Source organism: Pleurodeles waltl, chromosome 12, assembly GCF_031143425.1.
Source record: "Pleurodeles waltl isolate 20211129_DDA chromosome 12, aPleWal1.hap1.20221129, whole genome shotgun sequence".
In the NCBI taxonomy this organism is placed as follows: Eukaryota; Metazoa; Chordata; class Amphibia; order Caudata; family Salamandridae; genus Pleurodeles; species Pleurodeles waltl.
In genome coordinates this window covers 265388470-265407973 of record NC_090451.1, presented here as the reverse complement: position 1 = coordinate 265407973, position 19504 = coordinate 265388470, and the positions used below count along the sequence as shown (strand labels likewise).

At 42.3% G+C, this 19504-nt stretch overlaps 1 protein-coding gene across 1 annotated transcript in view; it reads right to left on the bottom strand.

Annotated features, from left to right (window-relative positions):
- TENT4B (terminal nucleotidyltransferase 4B) overlaps positions 1 to 19504 on the bottom strand; it is a 320397-nt gene that overhangs the window by 173304 nt on the left and 127589 nt on the right. Inside the window, exon 5 of the mRNA XM_069218695.1 lies at positions 17470 to 17577. Within this exon, the coding sequence (XP_069074796.1) occupies positions 17470 to 17577 (108 nt within the window). The remainder of the gene's footprint in view (positions 1 to 17469; positions 17578 to 19504) is intronic.

Below are 19504 nucleotides of genomic sequence, written 5' to 3'. Positions count from 1 at the left end.
TGTGTGCGTGTGGCACTCTGGATGGGCTAAGAGGTCAATGGCTGGATGAACTGATGTATGATTGCAAGGATACATGAGAGTGCATGCATGATGAGCAATATGAACACATAAAATCACCAACCAGTGAAGAGGCGCTATCAGTTGTAAGTCAGGCCTTTTGGCTTTGCCAGTGTTCTCTTAATTTTGTGGTTATCCTTGTGAGTCTAAACTATTGTCTGGTTAGAGTAACTCTAAGACAAGATATTCCCCTTTCTTTCCATTAATAAAAATCATGTTTTCCTGTGATGCGCATTAAAAATGAAAAGGGTTTCTACATATCACCCCACTAAGAAACATTCATACCTTTCTATAACATGAAAATATTTTTTTGTAGTTTAACTCTTATTGCAACCATATGGCATTTAGACAGAGGCATCATTTAAAAAAAATATATATATATTATTGTGGCATATACTTGCAGTAAAAACAAAATATAATAATAATAACCATTGCACCTTATTACTAAGGCCAGACTTGTTAAGAAATTGGGATCTTGGTGTAATAAAGGAAGAAAACGAGTTCAAAACAGGTCTTTCCATTTCTACTCTGTTTGAGAGAATGTTGAGGGAAGTTTTATGTAAAACAAATTGTCAAAAGATGCTTGTAAGTCCAAAAGACCGAGAACCAAACATCACCATCACTCACGATGTCAAGAATTTCACCAAGAACCTCAAGAAAATTTGCTGTACCAGAGCTCCAATTGTTGTGGGTTCCCCTTAGTACTTGGGTAGGGCACCCTTATTTTAGCTTTAGGCCCATAGCCTGTGCTGGTAAAAAAGTAGACTTGTTTTATTCAGTTTATTCATATTATTTTATATATATATATATATATATATATATATATATATATATATATATATATATATATATATATATATATATATATATATATATATATATATATATATATATTGAAAATGTCACTTACCCAGTGTACATCTGTTCGTGGCATCAGTCGCAGTAGATTCGCATGTTCTGCAATAGCTCGCCATCTGGTGTTGGGCCGGAGTGTTACAAGTTGTTTTTCTTCGAAGAAGTCTTTCGAGTCACGGGACCGAGTGACTCCTCCTTTTGTCTCCATTGCGCATGGGCGTCGACTCCATCTTCGATTGTTTTTCCCCGCAGAGGGTGAGGTAGGAGTTGAATTGTAGTAATAGTGCCCATGCAATGGAGTGACTAAGTATGCACCTATTTAAGGTTGAGATGATACATATATAAATAATTGAAGGTAACTTCCAAACTGCTACAGGCTTCCGGGGAGGCGGGAGGGCACATGTGAATCTGCAGCGACTAATGCCACGAACAGATGTACACTGGGTAAGTGACATTTTCAGTTCGATGGCATATGTTGCTGCAGATACACATGTTTAGCATAGACTATAAAGCAGTTACCTCCCCTAAAAGCGGTGGTTTAGCCTGTAGGAGTTGAAGTAGTTTGGAATAATGTTCTTAGTACAGCTTGGCCCACTGTAGCTTGTTGTGCATTTAGTACATCTACACAGTAGTGTTTAGTAAATGTATGAGGCGTAGACCAGGTTGCAGCCTTACATATTTCGCTCATAGGAATGTTTCCTAGAAAGGCCATTGTAGCACCTTTCTTTCTGGTTGAGTGTCCCTTTGGTGTAATAGGCAATTCTCTCTTGGCTTTAAGATAGCATGTTTGAATACATCTGACTATCCATCTAGCAATGCCTTGTTTAGAGATTGTATTTCCTATGTGTGGTTTTTGAAAAGCTATGAACAGTTGTTTTGTTTTTCTGATTAGCTTTGTTCTGTCAATGTAGTACATTAGTGCTCTTTTGATGTCTAATGTATGTAGTGCCCTTTCAGCCACGGAATCTGGCTGTGGGAAGAACACTGGTAATTCTACTGTTTGATTTAAATGGAATGGTGAGATTACTTTTGGTAGAAATTTTGGATTTGTTCTTAGAACTATTTTATTTTTGTGTATTTGAATAAATGGTTCTTGTATGGTAAATGCCTGTATTTCACTTACTCTTCTGAGGGATGTGATTGCAATGAGAAATGCGACTTTCCACGTTAGATATTGCATTTCACAGGAATGCATGCGTTCGAAAGGTGGACCCATGAGTCTTGTTAAGACGATGTTAAGGTTCCATGAAGGAACTGGTGGTGTTCTTGGTGGTATAATTCTTTTTAGCCCTTCCATGAATGCTTTAATAACTGGTATTCTAAATAGAGACGATGAATGAGTAGTTTGTAGGTAAGCAGATATTGCTGCGAGGTGTATTTTTATAGATGAAAAAGCGAGGTTTGCTTTTTGCAAATGTAGTAAGTATCCCACTATGTCCTTTGTAGAGGCATGCAATGGTTGGATTTGATTGGTATGGCAGTAGCAAACAAATCTTTTCCACTTAGATGCATAGCAGTGTCTAGTGGAAGCTTTTCTAGCTTGTTTTATGACCTCCATACATTCTTGTGTGAGGTCTAAGTGTCCGAATTCTAGGATTTCAGGAGCCAAATTGCTAGATTCAATGATGCTGGGTTTGGATGCCTGATCTGTTGTTTGTGTTGTGTTAACAGATCTGGTCTGTTGGGTAGTTTGACATGCGGTACTATTGAAAGGTCTAGTAGAGTTGTATACCAAGGTTGTCTTGCCCATGTGGGTGCTATCAGTATGAGTTTGAGTTGGTTTTGACTCAATTTGTTTACTAGATATGGAAGGAGAGGGAGAGGGGGAAAAGCGTATGCAAATATCCCTGACCAACTCATCCATAGAGCATTGCCTTGTGATTCGCGGTGTGGGTACCTGGATGCGAAGTTTTGGCATTTTGCGTTTTCTTTTGTTGCAAACAAATCTATCTGGGGTGTTCCCCAAATTTGAAAGTAATTGTTCAATACTTGGGGGTGAATTTCCCATTCGTGGACTTGTTGGTGATCTCGCGAAAGGTTGTCTGCTAGTTGGTTTTGGATCCCTGGAATAAATTGTGCTATTAGGTGAATGTGGTTGTGAATCGCCCACTGCCATATTTTTTGTGTTAGGAGACACAATTGTGTTGAGTGTGTTCCTCCTTGTTTGTTTAAATAATACATTGTTGTCATGTTGTCTGTTTTGACAAGAATGTATTTGTGTGTTATTATGGGTTGAAAGGCTTTTAACGCTAGAAATACTGCTAACAGTTCTAGGTAATTTATATGAAATTTTGTTTGGTGTACGTCCCATTGTCCTTGAATGCTGTGGTGATTGAGGTGTGCTCCCCACCCTGTCATGGAAGCATCTGTTATAACGTATTGAGGCACTGGGTCCTGAAATGTCCGCCCTTTGTTTAAATTGTTGCTGTTCCACCATAGAAGCGAGAGGTATGTTTGGCGGTCTACCAACACCAGATCTAGAAGTTGACCCTGTGCTTGTGACCATTGTGATGCTAGGCACTGTTGTAAGGGTCGCATGTGTAGTCTTGCGTTTGGGACAATGGCTATGCATGATGACATCATGCCTAGAAGTTTTAGCACAAATTTTGCTTGTATCTTTTGGTTTGGAAACATAGCACTTATTACCTTGTGGAATGCTTGAACTCTTTGTGGACTTGGAGTGGCAATTCCTTTTGATGTGTTGATGGTTGCCCCTAGATATTGTTGTGTCTGACACGGTTCGAGGTGTGACTTTGTATAGTTGATGGAGAAACCCAGTTTGTGAAGGGTTTGTATGACATATGTGGTGTTGTTTGTGCACTTTCTTACTGTGTTGGTCTTGATTAGCCAATCGTCTAGGTAAGGAAACACATGTATTTGTTGTCTCCTGATATGTGCTGCTACTACTGCTAGACATTTTGTGAATACTCTTGGTGCAGTTGTTATTCCGAATGGCAACACCTTGAATTGGTAATGTATTCCTTTGAATACGAACCTTAGGTACTTTCTGTGAGAAGGGTGTATCGGTATATGAAAGTACGCATCTTTTAGGTCTAATGTGGTCATGTAATCTTGCTGTTTGAGCAGTGGAATGATGTCTTGTAGTGTGACCATGTGAAAGTGGTCCGATATGATGTAGGTATTTAGTGTCCTGAGATCTAATATTGGTCTTAATGTTTTGTCTTTTTTTGGAATTAGAAAGTACAGGGAGTAAACTCCTGTGTTTTTTTGTTGTACTGGTACTAACTCTATTGCATCCTTTTGCAGTAGTGCTTGAACTTCTAGTCCTAAAAGTTCTAAATGTTGTGGTGACATTTTGCGTGTTTTTGGAGGGATGTTTGGTGGGAATTTGTGGAATTCTATGCAATAGCCATGTTGGATTATTGCTAATACCCAATTGTCTGTTGTAATCTGCTGCCAAGATTGGTAGAATTGGCTTAGTCTTCCCCCCACTGGTGTTGAGTGAAGGGGTTGTGTGACTTGAAAGTCACTGTTTAGGTGGAGGTGTTTTTGGAGTCTGGAATCTTCCCCTACTCCTTGGGAATTGACCCCCTCTATATCCCCTGAAACCTCCCCTTTGGAATGAACCCTGATATGGTGTGGTTCTTGTTTGTTGGCTGGTGGTGTCTGTGGGTTGGCCACGAAACCCCCCTCTAAATTGAGTTTTTCTAAAAGAGCCTCTGCTCTGCGGGGAGTAGAGTGCGCCCATGGCTTTGGCCGTGTCTGTGTCCTTTTTAAGTTTTTCAATGGCTGTGTCCACTTCAGGGCCAAAAAGTTGTTTCTCGCTGAAGGGCATATTAAGGACAGCCTGCTGGATTTCAGGTTTGAACCCTGAAGTGCGGAGCCAAGCGTGTCTCCTTATGGTGACAGCAGTGTTGACTGTTCTCGCTGCAGTATCGGCTGCGTCCATTGAAGAGCGGATTTGATTGTTTGAGATCGTTTGTCCCTCTTCAACTATTTGCTGCGCCCTTTTTTGGTATTCCTGGGGAAGATGGTCTATGAGAAGTTGCATCTCATCCCAGTGTGCGCGGTCATATCGGGCTAGCAGCGCTTGAGAATTTGCGATGCGCCACTGGTTGGCTGCCTGTGATGCTACTCTTTTTCCTGCCGCATCAAATTTTTGGCTTTCTTTGTCCGGAGGTGGGGCGTCGCCAGATGTATGGGAATTTGCTCTTTGCGAGCTGCCCCTACTACTACGGAGTCAGGTGGTAACTGCGAAGTAATAAACACTGGGTCTGTGGGTGGTGGTTTGTATTTCTTATCCACCCTTGGGGTGATGGCTCTTGATTTTACGGGCTCTTCAAAAATTTGTTTTGCGTGCCGTAACATCCCTGGTAGCATTGGGAGACATTGATATTGGCTATGTGTAGTCGAGAGGGTGTTAAATAAAAAATCATCCTCTATAGGATCGGAATGCAGTTGGACATTGTGGAATTCTGCTGGCCTAGCCACCAGTTGCGAGTATGAGGTACTGTCCTCTGGCGGTGACTGCTTTGTGGGGTATGAATCGGGATCATTGTCCGGCACTGGGGTGTCATATAGGTCCCAAGCGTCTTGATCCCGATTATCTTGACTTATAGTAGTTTGCGCTGGTGAGTGCATTTGTGGCGGTGTTTGTGCCGGCGATGCCTGTTGTGGTGGAGAGGGTGGAGGCGTGACTTTTTTAACCACTTTGGCTTGTGGTTGTGCGTCATCCTTGAGAAATCCGATCCTTCTTTTTCTCATTATTGGGGGAAGGGTTGATATCTTCCCTGTGTCTTGTTGGATGTACAGTCTCTTTTGTGTGTAGTCTGATTCTACACTTTGGAGCTCTTGTCCAAATCTGTGCATCTGGCCACTTATTCCTTGTTCCTCTGTGTAGGAAGGAGGTGTGGAACTTTTCGGCGCCGAGAGAGAATCTTTTTTCGGCTTCGGTACCGACAGAATTTTTGTGGCTTTCGGCAGTGTGTCTCGGTGCCGATGTTTTTCGGTGCCGGCATCTTGTTTTTGCTTCTCGGAGCCGCTATCTCGGCTCCGAGGTTGCTCCATGGCGGTCCCTCGACCGGAGTCGGGTGTCTTCGCTATGGGCGTGCCCTTTTTCGGCGCCTTCGATGGCTCGCCGGTTTTATGGGTCGAGCCATGGCCTGTTGGCAGTGGCGTCCCCTGGGCTTTTGTTTTTTCGATGGTTTTTATTTTCGACGTCTTACTCACTGTTTGTTGTTGTTGTTCGACGTCGGAGTCTCCGGATTCTGAGTCCGGAACCGAGAATGTTTCCTCTTCGTCGTCGAAACGTTGTTTTGTCGGCATGGACGCCATTTGTAGACGCCTGGCTCTTCGGTCCCGGAGTGTTTTTCTGGACCGGAAGGCTCGACAGGCCTCACAGGTATCCTCCTTGTGCTCGGGGGACAAGCACAAGTTACAGACCAAGTGCTGATCTGTATAAGGATACTTACTGTGACATTTTGGGCAGAAACGGAACGGGGTCCATTCCATCGGCTTCGATGTCGCACGCGGTCGGGCCGACCAGGCCCCGATGGGGGATCGAAGCTACCCCAAAGTCTTCCGATGATCGGTGTCGATGTACCTAACTATCCCGATACCGAACGGAACAATACCGACGCTTTCTTCCGAGATTCTGACTAACTTTCCGAACCGAAACACGGAGCGAAAAGGAATACGTCCGAACCCGACAGCGGAAAAAAAACAATCTAAGATGGAGTCGACGCCCATGCGCAATGGAGCCGAAGAGGGAGGAGTCCTTCGGTCCCGTGACCAAAAAAGACTTCTTCATAGAAAAACAACTTGTAATACTCCGAGCCCAACACCAGGCAGCGGACTGTGCTAAACATGTGTATCTGCAGCAACATATGCCATCGAACATATATATACATACATATATATACATACATACATACATACACATATATATATATATATATATATATATATATATATATACATACATACATACATACACACACACACACTATATGGAAAATGTCACTTACCCAGTGTACATCTGTTCGTGGCATGAGACTGTGCATTATCCTGCCATCTAGTGTTGGGCTCAGAGTGTTACAAGTTGTTTTTCTTCGAATAAGTCTTTTCGAGTCACGAGACCGAGGGACTCCTCCCTTTCGGCTCCATTGCACATGGGCGTCGACTCCATCTTAGATTGTTTTCCCCGCAGAGGGTGAGGTAGGAGTTGTGTATGCTAGTAATAGTGCCCATGCAATGGAGTAAGTATGTATGTACATAATGTGTATAAAACTAGTAAGTATTTACAAAATTTACAAATTTACAGGTTTTAATCAACTTAAACGGCTACAGGCTCCCGGGGAGACGGGAGGGCGCATGTGAATCTGCAGCGTCTCATGCCACAAACAGATGTACACTGGGTAAGTGACATTTTCCGTTCGATGGCATGTGTAGCTGCAGATACACATGCTGTGCATAGACTAGTAAGCAGTTATCTCCCCAAAAGCGGTGGCTTAGCCTGTAGGAGTTGAAGTTGTCTGAAATAATGTTCGTAATACAGCCTGTCCTACTGTGGCTTGTTGTGTTGTTAACACATCTACACAGTAATGTTTTGTGAATGTATGAGGCGTAGACCATGTGGCTGCCCTACAGATTTCTGTTATAGGTATATTTCCTAGAAAGGCCATTGTGGCGCCTTTTTTCCTAGTGGAGTGCGCCTTTGGCGTAATAGGTAGGTCTCTTTTTGCTTTAATATACCAGGTCCGAATACATTTCACTATCCATCTGGCAATGCCTTGTTTGGATATTGGATTTCCTGCATGAGGTTTTTGGAAGGCTACAAATAATTGTTTTGTTTTGCGAAACTGTTTTGTTCTATCAATGTAATACATTAGTTCTCTTTTAATGTCTAACGTATGTAAGGCTCTTTCGGCTACTGAGTCTGGTTGTGGAAAAAAGACTGGGAGTTCTACTGTTTGATTTAGGTGGAACGGTGATATAACTTTTGGTAAGAATTTTGGATTTGTACGGAGAACCACTTCATGTTTATGTATTTGTATAAAGGGTTCTTGTATAGTAAATGCTTGTATTTCACTTACTCTTCTAAGAGATGTGATAGCTATTAGGAAGGCTACTTTCCAGGGTAAGTATTGCATCTCACAGGAGTGCATGGGTTCAAATGGTGGACCCATGAGTCGTGTCAATACAATATTGAGGTTCCACGAGGGGACTGGTGGCGTTCTCGGGGGTATGATTCTTTTCAAACCCTCCATAAATGCTTTGATGACTGGGATTCTAAAAAGTGATGTTGAATGTGTAATATGCAGATAGGCAGATATTGCAGTGAGATGTATTTTAATACAAGAAAATGCTAGTTTAGATTTTTGTAAGTGTAATAAGTAGCTTACAATGTTTTTGGCGGAAGCATGTAGTGGTTGAATGTGATTATTATGGCAGTAGTAAACAAATCTTTTCCATTTGTTTGCGTAACAATGTCTTGTAGTAGGTTTTCTAGCTTGTTTAATGACCTCCATACATTCTTGTGTAAGGTCTAAATGTCCAAATTCTAAGACTTCAGGAGCCAGATTGCTAGATTGAGCGATGCTGGATTCGGGTGTCTGATCTGTTGTTTGTGTTGGGTTAACAGATCTGGTCTGTTTGGTAGTTTGATATGAGGTACTACTGACAGGTCCAGCAGTGTTGTATACCACGGTTGGCGAGCCCAGGTTGGTGCTATTAGTATTAGTTTGAGTTTGCTTTGACTCAATTTGTTTACCAGATAAGGAAGGAGTGGGAGAGGGGGTAAAGCATAAGCAAATATCCCTGACCAACTGATCCATAACACATTGCCCTTGGACTGAGGGTGTGAATACATGGACGCGAAGTCTTGGCATTTTGCGTTTTCTTTTGTTTTGCGAATAGGTCTATTTCTGGTGTTCCCCAGCGTAGAAAGTAAGTTTGTAGTATCTGGGGATGAATGTCCAATTTGTGCGTTTCTTTGTGATATCGACTGAGATTGTCGGCCAACTGGTTCTGAATCCCTGGGATGTACTGTGCTATTAGGCAAATGTGAATCGCCCAATGCCAAATCTTTTGTGCTAAGAGACACAGTTGTGATGAGTGTGTCCCCCCTTGTTTGTTTAGGTAATACATTGTTGTCATGTTGTCTGTTTTGGCAAGAATGTGTTTGTGGGCTATTAGTGGTTGAAATGCTTTCAATGCTAGAAACACTGCTAACAGTTCTAAATGATTTATATGCAGTTGTTTTTGATGAACGTCCCATTGTCCCTGTATACTGTGCTGGTTGAGGTGTACTCCCCACCCCATCATGGAAGCATCCGTTGTGATCACGTATTGAGGCACTGGGTCTTGGAATGGCCGCCCTTGGTTTAAATTTAAAGGATTCCACCATTGAAGCGAGAAGTGTCTGGCGGTCTATCAACACTAGATCTTGAAGTTGACCCTGTGCTGGTGTCCATTGTGTTGCTAGGCACTGTTGTAAGGGCCGCATGTGTAGTCTTGCATTTGGGACAATGGCTATGCATGAAGACATCATGCCTAGAAGTTTCATTACAAACCTCACTTGATAGTGCTGGTTTGGGTACATGTTTAATATTATATTTTGGAAGGCTTGTACCCTTTGTGGACTTGGAGTGGCAATCCCTTTTTGTGTGTTGATTGTTGCTCCTAAGTATTGTTGTATTTGGCACGGTTGTAGATGTGATTTTTGGTAGTTTAGAGAGAACCGTAGTTTGTGTAGGGTTTCTATGACATATTGGGTGTGTAGAAGACACTGTTGCTGAGTGCTGGTTTTTATTAACCAATCATCCAAGTAAGGGAATATGTGCATGTGCTGTCTCCTGATGTGAGCGGCTACTACTGCAAGGCATTTTGTGAATACCCTTGGGGCTGTTATCCCCCCCCGAATGGCAACACTTTGAATTGGTAACGCACGCCTTGGATTACAAACCTTAAGTATTTCCTGTGGGAAGGATGTATGGGTATGTGGAAATAAGCATCCTTGAGATCTAATGTTGACATGTAATCCTGTTGTTTGAGCAGGGGAATCACGTCTTGAAGTGTTACCATGTGAAAGTGATCTGATTTGATGTAAAGATTCAGTGTTCTGAGGTCTAATATGGGTCTCAGTGTTTTGGCCTTCTTTGGAATTAGGAAATACAGGGAGTAGACACCTGTTCCTTTTTGATGGTTGGGTACTAGTTCTATTGCTTGTTTTTGTAACAATGAATGGACTTCTAGCTGTAACAGGTCTAAGTGTTGTTTGGACATATTGTGTGCTCTTGGAGGCACATCTGGTGGCAATTGGAGGAATTCTATGCAATAACCATGTTGGATAATGGCTAGGACCCATGCATCCGTAGTTATGTATTCCCAGTTGTGGTAATATGCTGTAAGTCTCCCCCCCCCCCCAACTGGTGTTGCGTGGTGGGGGTTTGTGACATTGAAGTCACTGTTTGGTTTGTGGGGTTTTTGGGCTCTGGAATTTCCCTCTTTCTTTAGGGAATTGTCCACTCCTATATTGTTCTCGAAAACCTCCTCTCTGATACTGGCCCTGATATGTGGGTCTGACTTGTGAGGTGGAAGGCTCTGTGGTTTGTGAACGAAACCCCCCTCTGAAGTGCGGCTTCCTAAAAGTGCCTCTGCTCTGTGGGGAGTAGAGCGCGCCCATGGCTATGGCCGTGTCCGTGTCTTTTTTTCAGTTTTTCTATTGCTGTATCCACCTCTGGCCCAAACAATTGTTGTTGGTTGAACGGCATATTCAGCACAGCCTGCTGTATTTCTGGCTTAAATCCGGAGCTCCGTAACCATGCGTGCCTATGTATGGTTACTGCCGTGTTCACTGTCCTTGCCGCCGTGTCTGCTGGGTCCATAGCCGACCTTATTTGGTTGTTAGAAATAGTTTGATCTTCCTCAACAACTTGTTGGGCACGTTTTTGGTACTCTTTGGGAAGGTGCTGAATGAGATGTTGCATTTCATCCCAATGTGCCCTGTCGTATCGATCCAGTAGAGCCTGAGAATTGGCAATCCGCCATTGATTGGCTGCCTGTGCTGCCACCCTCTTGCCTGCTACATCGAATTTCTGACTTTCCTTGTTGGGCGGTGGTGCGTCTCCTGAGGATTGGGAGTTTGCCCTTTTTCGGGCTGCTCCCACTACCACCGAATCAGGAGTTAATTGTTGTGTGATAAACACAGGGTCAGTTGGGGGAGGTTTATGTTTCTTCTCCACCCTAGGCGTGATGGCTCTGCCTTTTACTGGGTCCTGAAACACTTGTTTGGCGTGTTTTAACATGCCTGGCAGCATTGGCAAGCTTTGGTATGAGCTGTGAGTAGATGACAGGGTGTTAAACAAAAAGTTGTCCTCTATGGGCTCTGCATGCATCTCTACATTATGAAATGTAGCTGCCCTTGAAACCACCTGCATGTATGCAGTGCTGTCCTCAGGTGGTGAAGGTCTTGCCGGGTAGCAATGAGGACTATTGTCTGAGACCGGTGCATCATACAAATCCCATGCATCCGGGTCATCTTGGGTCATCCCTGTGTGTGTTGGCGACTGCATCATTGGGGGTGTTGCTACCGGGGACAGATGTGGCGAATGTGATGGAGATTGCTGTGGCAAGAACCTTGGTGGTGTCTTCTCTTTAGCCACTTTCGCTTTTGGCTGCATTTCCGTTTCCTGGAATGCGAGCTTGCGCTTGATCTTTATTGGAGGAAGAGTTTGGATTCTCCCCGTGTCCTTTTGTATGTGCAACCTCCTCTGGGTATGGTCTGGCTCTCCCATGCCCAGTTCTTGTTCAAATCTGTGCCCTTGTAATTGAGTTGAAAGGCCTTGTTCTTCTGTATAGGAGCCTGGTTTCGGATCCGAGGCTGCATGTTTCGGCACCAAAGCTTTTTATACAGTCTTTTTCGGCTCAGAGGAAACCTTCTTGGACTTTCAGGTTGCCGAACTCTCGGTGCCGAGTTTGTTTAAAGCCGGTATCTCGACCGGAGTCGGATGTCTTCGGCTGCTGGGAGGCCTTTTTCGGTGCCGATGTTTGGTCACCGTGTTTTCGGGTTAAGCCATGGCCTGTTGGCGGTGGCGTCCCCTTGGCCTTTATTATCTTTGAATGAGTTTTTGCCGGGGCTGGTTTACTCACGGTTTGCTCCGTTTTCGGCTGCTCACTTTCGGACTCGTCAGAGTCCGAATCTCGAATGGAGAATCTCTCCTCTTCCTCGACGTCGATGTGCTCGGCCGGTGTCGACGCCATCTGGAGTCTTCGAGCTCTTCGACCTCGTAGTGTTTTCTTGGATCGAAATGCCCGACAGGCCTCGCAAGTATCCTCCCTGTGTTCAGGAGACAAACACAGATTACAGACCAAGTGTTGGTCCGTGTAAGGATACTTTGCGTGGTTGTTGGGGCAGAAGCGGAAGGGGGTCCGGTCCATGAGGTTTGAAGATGGACGCGGTCGGGCCGACCAGGCCCCGGTGGAGAGTGGAAGCCCCGAAGGGCTGCCAGAGTGCTTCTTTCTTCGGCGTCGATGTGCTAACACTAACCCGGTACCGAGCGCAAACAATACAGTCGAATTTTCCGAGAACTAAGTAACTTTTCCGAATCAAAATACGGAGCGAAGAGGAACACGTCCGAACCCGATGGCGGAAAGAAAACAATCTAAGATGGAGTCGACGCCCATGCGCAATGGAGCCGAAAGGGAGGAGTCCCTCGGTCTCGTGACACGAAAAGACTTCTTTGAAGAAAAACAACTTGTAACACTCCGAGCCCAACACTAGATGACAGGATAATGCACAGCATTTGTATCTGCAGCTACACATGCCATCGAACATATATATATATTTTAATCACAGCTTTTTCTGAGAAGAGACAGTTTTTCATGTTGCACATTTTATCAGTCCATCAAAAGCATTTCGCTTTGTACCCTGCTCAAAGCTGTCATGTTTAGTACATGATATTCTACCTAGTAATGAAGCTCAAGGAGTTGGGGAGCCAGCCCTCAGTTGCAGACATTATCAAGCTAGGCTTGCTCTTTGAACACTGTCACATTTGTTACATAAACACAATGTAGATCTAAGGAAGGTAGTAGGCATTCCAGTCATGGCCATCCTGTGACAAAAAACATTCCATTGATAGCGTCACTGATTCATGCACTGACTTCAGCCTACCGCGAGGATTGCCAGCAGGCAACAGTCAGACCCCTGCCTATTTTTCAGGTATGAGGTTGGGGTTCTTTCCATAGACTAGGATAGGCGGAGGGGTTTTAGACATTAGGGTGTAAGAAGAAATTTATAGGTTTTAGGATCATACCATGATGGTAGGATTGTTTATATTCTTCACTCTGATGGTAACAATGATCACTGTATTATGTTTAATCTGCCTAATTATTGCAGTTCATGCTTTCTATAATCAGATGCAATTGCTTCAATAAATATATTGAACCTTATTCTTATCTCCTTGTTTGCCTTGGCATGTGTCTTTGTTTGCATGAGCAAAAGGGGTATGATCTGTTCACCACGACTTCCCTGAAGAGGAAATTTCTTTGCAGGACAGGTAGATTTAAGAAGCAACCTGTCTCACAGACAAGTATATAGTTTATTAAATTCCACAACCCTGCCAAGGTAAGAACCATACAACACACTAGGACTGAAACAAGCTTAATAAGATTTTGAAATGTGAGAGAGAAGATGCAGCAAGATCAATCAGTTCTTTAATAAGACTTCTTCACAGGAGTGAAATTTGGACACTGATCTGTGGTTGTGCAAAATCTTGGGATTATAATTATTTTTAGGCCTTCTGACAGAGCCCAGACATGAAAAAGCTATTTTGGTAATTTACAGAAAGCTGGTTAACTCACCTCACTCTGTTGGTACTAAGAGGAGCGTGGGGGGGCAACTTGGGAGACAGTGAGGACAATGATTCAGTGGAGACCCTCCAGAGCCCAAGGGACATTGCAATTCGGGCCCGGTTACAACTATTCAGCTCAAGATATTACACAGGTCCTACCACTCCAGGACCCTCCTCTATAGGATAGGCAAAGCGCCCTTGTCACTGTGTACCTGGGAGTGTGGCCAGGAGGGTACTTTTCACCTTATATGGGAGTGTCCGGTGATATCCATGTACTGTCAAAAGATTACAGAGACATTGTCCCGGGTTCAGTCCCAGGAAATACCCCTGGATCCCAAGTGGCTCCAATTGATATCGGGTTAGAAATCCTAGACACTGTATCAAGGGATTTGGCTGGTGATGGCAGTGGATGTGGCCAAACAAAATATAGCATGAAATAGAGGTAGAGCAAAACACCCCCCCCCCTCCTTTGAAGAGTGGGAGTTGCACTTAAACTGGGGATGATGAGGTTTTTTTTTTTTTTTTTTTTTCACACCTTTGTGCCTTTACAACATTCACGGAGAAACAAGTTAACAGTGGCAGTTAACAACTATGGTTGAATTTAGAAATTTGGTTGCGATCTGGTGCAATGTGTAATGGTTTGGAAGGGAATTCTGACTAGACTAAAAGACTTGTTAATTTGTTTTTGTTTATTAAATTAGCTATGGTAAAGAGAACAATATTTTAGGTATTTTTGGGGGGATTTCAAAGTTTGTAGTGTTTTAGAAGTATGGGTTCTTCTCTATGTTTTTTCAAGTTTTCTTGCTGCACTGCTGGTTTAAAGTTCTTTGGTGTACCACTGGGTTTTAAATTTCACTGATGGTTTTCTGTGATAAAAATGTCTTAACTGCCATCCAAAACTGGCCTTTCTGTAAGAAGCTTCATTTGACTGGAGTAAAATGGTATTGAGTAGTTGTTCAACCAGTCACTACTGGGGGAGATTTCAGTTTTTCCAAGATTTGTGTGCCATGGCTTTATGAAATATGGTCAATGCTACATACAATATAAGGATGGTTGCTTGCTTACCTGGACACTGTGAAATGAACGCATTAGAGAGTTGGTGACACTACAAGGAGTAGAAAGCAAGCATATTGTTTGGTAACTAGGATCAGTGCAGCTAGTAAAATGTGTTTCACTGCCATGTTCTTCTGAGAGTGGAGTTAAATTAGTAGGGAAGAAAAATTCTGTTCAGTGCAGCTCATTTATATGCACAGCAGCTGAAATGTGCTTACAAGCAGAGTTGACCTTGCAAGTTTCATGTTGAAGGTGGAAAAAAGAAGCAGTAAGCTTCTGTCTATTTCCCAGAATTTGAACAAGAGTTGTACATAAAGAGCTCCATAAAGCATTATTTATAAGAAATGTATACAAGATTCTTACGTAGGGTGGAATTGGAATATACAGACCTGTTGCTGGAGCAATGTTAACACATGTTGTACTGACTTCAGGCCTGATGACGCAATAAGGTATGCAGGGAGGCTTTACATAACTTAACACTGACAAAGGTGTGTCACCTTTCATCACTGCGCTTTTAAATTCAGACTGTTGGAATGTTTTATAAGAGAAAGCGCAATGGTGAAATAATACAAATTATTTATATTAATACATGCTGATGACATGCCACACTGTTTGGTAAAGTGGCCATAGAGACACATCCCACCCAACTGCATGCCATTGTGGCATACGTGATTTTTTTCAGGGGTGGTAAACAACTATGGCAGGTAGGAACTGCAAAATATATATTACATATGTACAGAATTGGGACTCTGACAAACGTTTAAGCATATTAAATAAAGTCATATAGAGATATGTGAACAATCATACTGTTCTGAAGTTTTTCTGATTGTTTAGTGATGACTGAAATGTGAATTAAGCTGCAAATTTTGCTGACATAGGAGTATCTCAATTAAAATACTAGTTCTCCATAAGCATTTGTTAAATATAGACATGGCGCATATAAACAATATGTATGTAGGTGTACAGGATGTAATGTGCTGTTTAGTACCAGTGTTAAACATGGTCCGGGTGTTACTTAAATGAGGCGAAGCATTGATTTAGTCATGATGACCCTCTCTAATCAATGGCTATAAAACTATATATCACACTCTGTATATCTACATACATAACTAGTGTCCAGCAATTTTTTCATGTGCATTAAATTCCAAAGGTACAAGAACGCCAATGTACAGTGTAGGCCCAAAGTGTGAGCAGTGAATATTAATAATTTTGTGACATCTACTATAACATAGGATTTTACCTTTTCACTTTAGTAATGTTTGAATTTGTGTTTACTTCTATACTTGCTTCAAATAAGCTATTGAGTCACATTCATTTTCACTGCTTTGGCATAAATATACATCAAACCCATTTTTAATCATGTTGATTTCATAAAGCTCAGACATGCTTTGAACAACCTACAGAATGAAATGGGGAGGAAAGATTGTTACTGCACTTGGCTAAGATGGCAGAAGCATAAGTATACATATTAAAGAATTTCACTGTTCTGAAATGTATGTAATGTGCTAGTTTTACGGCTTGCTTTCAAATCGAAAAAATAGTCTAATCATTAAAAACGTCAATGATGCTACTGTACAAACTCTAGTTGCAAGTAGTTATTTTTCTGTGGAATATTATGTCACAGAGCATGGAATGAAATTTACAGACTGATGAGGAAGGACCCTAACATATGGAACGTTAACATAGGACCTCCAACATTACCCAGTGCAGTCATGTTTGAAGGTTGCAAGATGCATTCTAAAAATGTTACGCATCAATCACTGCTGATAGATCAATAGATGGATGAAGAGCAATAGGTGGTTCCTCCAAAAATGCTTTTGCTCTCATTCCAAGAAGAGGGACATGTATACAATGTCTGACAAGCAGCAGGCCTCAAAACAACACCAAGCATCACAAGAGCAACCCCTTCACCAATGGCATATGAGCCCTGTAGCACTCACACATTTGCTAGTTCAGGGCCCTGAAAACTTCTAGCCAGGAGAGTTTCCACACTGACAACTTCCTTCTCTCTTCTTATTAATTTAATATACCAGCACATGTGCCATTACTACAGAGGTCTGATCTTATGGCAGTTTTCCTATAGAGAGCAGACTTCAATATTAGCATAATGCAGGAAATATGCCAAGTCTAATAGTCCACGGCTACTCCAGGTGGGTTCCTTTAGGTTTACAGTGCGAAATGTGAAGCAGTAGTAACAGTTCTTTAATCTATTAAGAATCCTTAACATACACTCTCCATCAAGGTAAAGATTATGCAAAGGAAATTCAAACAATTTACTATTTCTAACGGCAACGTTTCCCAAACATCACTTCCTAAATTACTGACATACTCTGAAAACAATATGCTGGTTAATGTAATCTTTTAAGATAAATAAATTCAACACCAGCAAGAGAATTTCTTATTTAATACTGCATGAGAGCAAAACGGTAATATTAGATTTTCTGTGGAATTATTATGCAATTTTAGATATGAACAACAAAGGAAAGCTTGGTAGCTGAACACAAACAAATGTAGCATGGTTTTGCATTTTCCAGAACACTGAGATCAGGTTTGGCAGAAGGTGTTTTAAGAGAAAAAAATAAATTTAAACGAATTCAATAAGTAAATAAACATTAGAGAGACAACATAAATGTGACCCAAACTTTTCAAATGTTACTGAACATTCAATCTTATAATTAAAGTGTGATCAAACCTTGATAAACTCTCCAATGAGCTGAGCTGCCTTGACTCCATTCTGAACATTGAAGCTGATGTCAACTTTCACTTCAGTAAAAGAATCGGTAAGCTTAATGATGGGTACCTGGGCAGTACAAATCAATATGTGAAAACAATCATTATAAAAACACCAATTACTAATTATATTACTAACTCAGCAAACCTCAAAAATAAAATTGATTACTATGTTTGCTAATAACTGTCTTCATGGAGATGCATGCAAACGTAATCCAACACTAACTCGTAGCCATGGCTGCTTCCAAGGAACAGCTGGCCGGATATTGCATTTTATTTTAAAAACTGTTGCAGCCTTATGCAAAGGGCCATCTGTCTGTCCGTCTCTATGCCAGCAACGACTTACACAACCCAATTTTGCCAATAACGTCAAGCAAAAACACAGATGCAATATTAAATACATCCTGGGATGCTTTAACATGGTCATCTTAGTACCTATTCACATCACTTCAAAAGATTCCAAACTTCAACCAATCAGCAGAAATAAAGTTTACACATTCTGCTGTATAATATCACTAAAAAAACAATGACAAAGGAAATAGCTTTCATAAGTGATCCCTGTTGGCTTTGCCAATGGTTGTTGTCAAAAGTAGTTTGTTCTTCTGATAGAAATTTCTAACTGCAGATTCCTCAACTTAGAATAGATACCAGAGCAATACTTCCCAAGAGGTGGGTCTCAGAAGTGGCTCAAGCCAAAACGTCCTGCAGAACGGAATGAGCAAAATGCCTGTCTTGACAAATCTGGCTGTCTGGACAGCAGTGCTTAGAGAACCTATGGAGCGATGCGCCCGCCTCACTCATATCCAGTTCAGGCATCCCGCTTGTCAAAACATTTAACATCTGGTTAAATGAGCTAGCAAGTATTCAGGAGACTGCTTCTTCTTTGTGCAGAGTATGATCCTATGAGAGATTGTTCTTTTTTGCACCACTTTTCCCTTCTTTTGCCCTGTGAACCCAACAAAGAGCCAATTGTTCACTTCGCGTTTTCTGGTACGATCAATGTAGAAACAAAAAGCGGATTTTGGATCTAGCCGATTAAGTCTCTACTCCTCCTTGTATGAGTGAGGTGGTGCAAAGAATGTCGAAAGAGTGAGGGCTTGACTGATGTGAAAGAGAGTCGCTACCTTCGACAAAAAGGATGCTCAAGTCCGAAGAATGTGTTTATCTGGGTAAAAACTGGTATATGGAAGTGTTAAAGGAGAGCAGTTGAAGCTCAATCACCTCCATTACAATGTTATGGCAACCAAGAAGACGGTTCTAACAGTGAGCCTATAAGAGGACAGCTATGCATAGGTTCGAATAGAGACAACACAGGAAAGGTCAAAACTAAATTTATGTTCCACTGGACAAATGTTCTAGCTTCTTAAAGAGCTTCTTAAAGAGAAACATGATAACTGCTGACAAACAAAGATGCCTGGCTCAGCAAACGTAAAGGCAGAGATAGCCAAGTGCCCACTAACCATGTGCAAAGAATAGCCTTGCCAGGCTAGGAACAACAAAACCTTGGACACCTTGGCATGAAGTGGGTCAACCATTTTGGCTGTGTCCCAGGCCACACGTGTCCCAACGGCAGGCATATACAAATTTGATAAAAGAATACCTGGCTGCCTGGACAACGTCCAAGACCTCGGGAGGGCGGTCATAAGCACTGAACTGTCAAGCTCAATATCCAAGCATGAAGTGGAGGGTGCGTTTGTTTGGGTGCAGGACTCTGCCATGCTGCTGCGACAAAAGATCTTTCTGAAAGGGTAGCCTGATCAGAGGCAGCTGCTCATGCCCAGGAGCCGGGGATACCATACTCTCCAAGCCCAATCAAGAGTCACTAGGATGATTTAGACCCTGTTGTCCCGATCTTCAGAACTCATGGAAAGAATGGTATCGGCTGGAAAGCGTACAGGAGTCCAGGATTACACTCTAAGCAGAATGGCTCACAAAGTGGGAGCAGCTTTGAAAACTACAATGTGTAGAAATGCTGACACTGTATTATTACCAAGGTT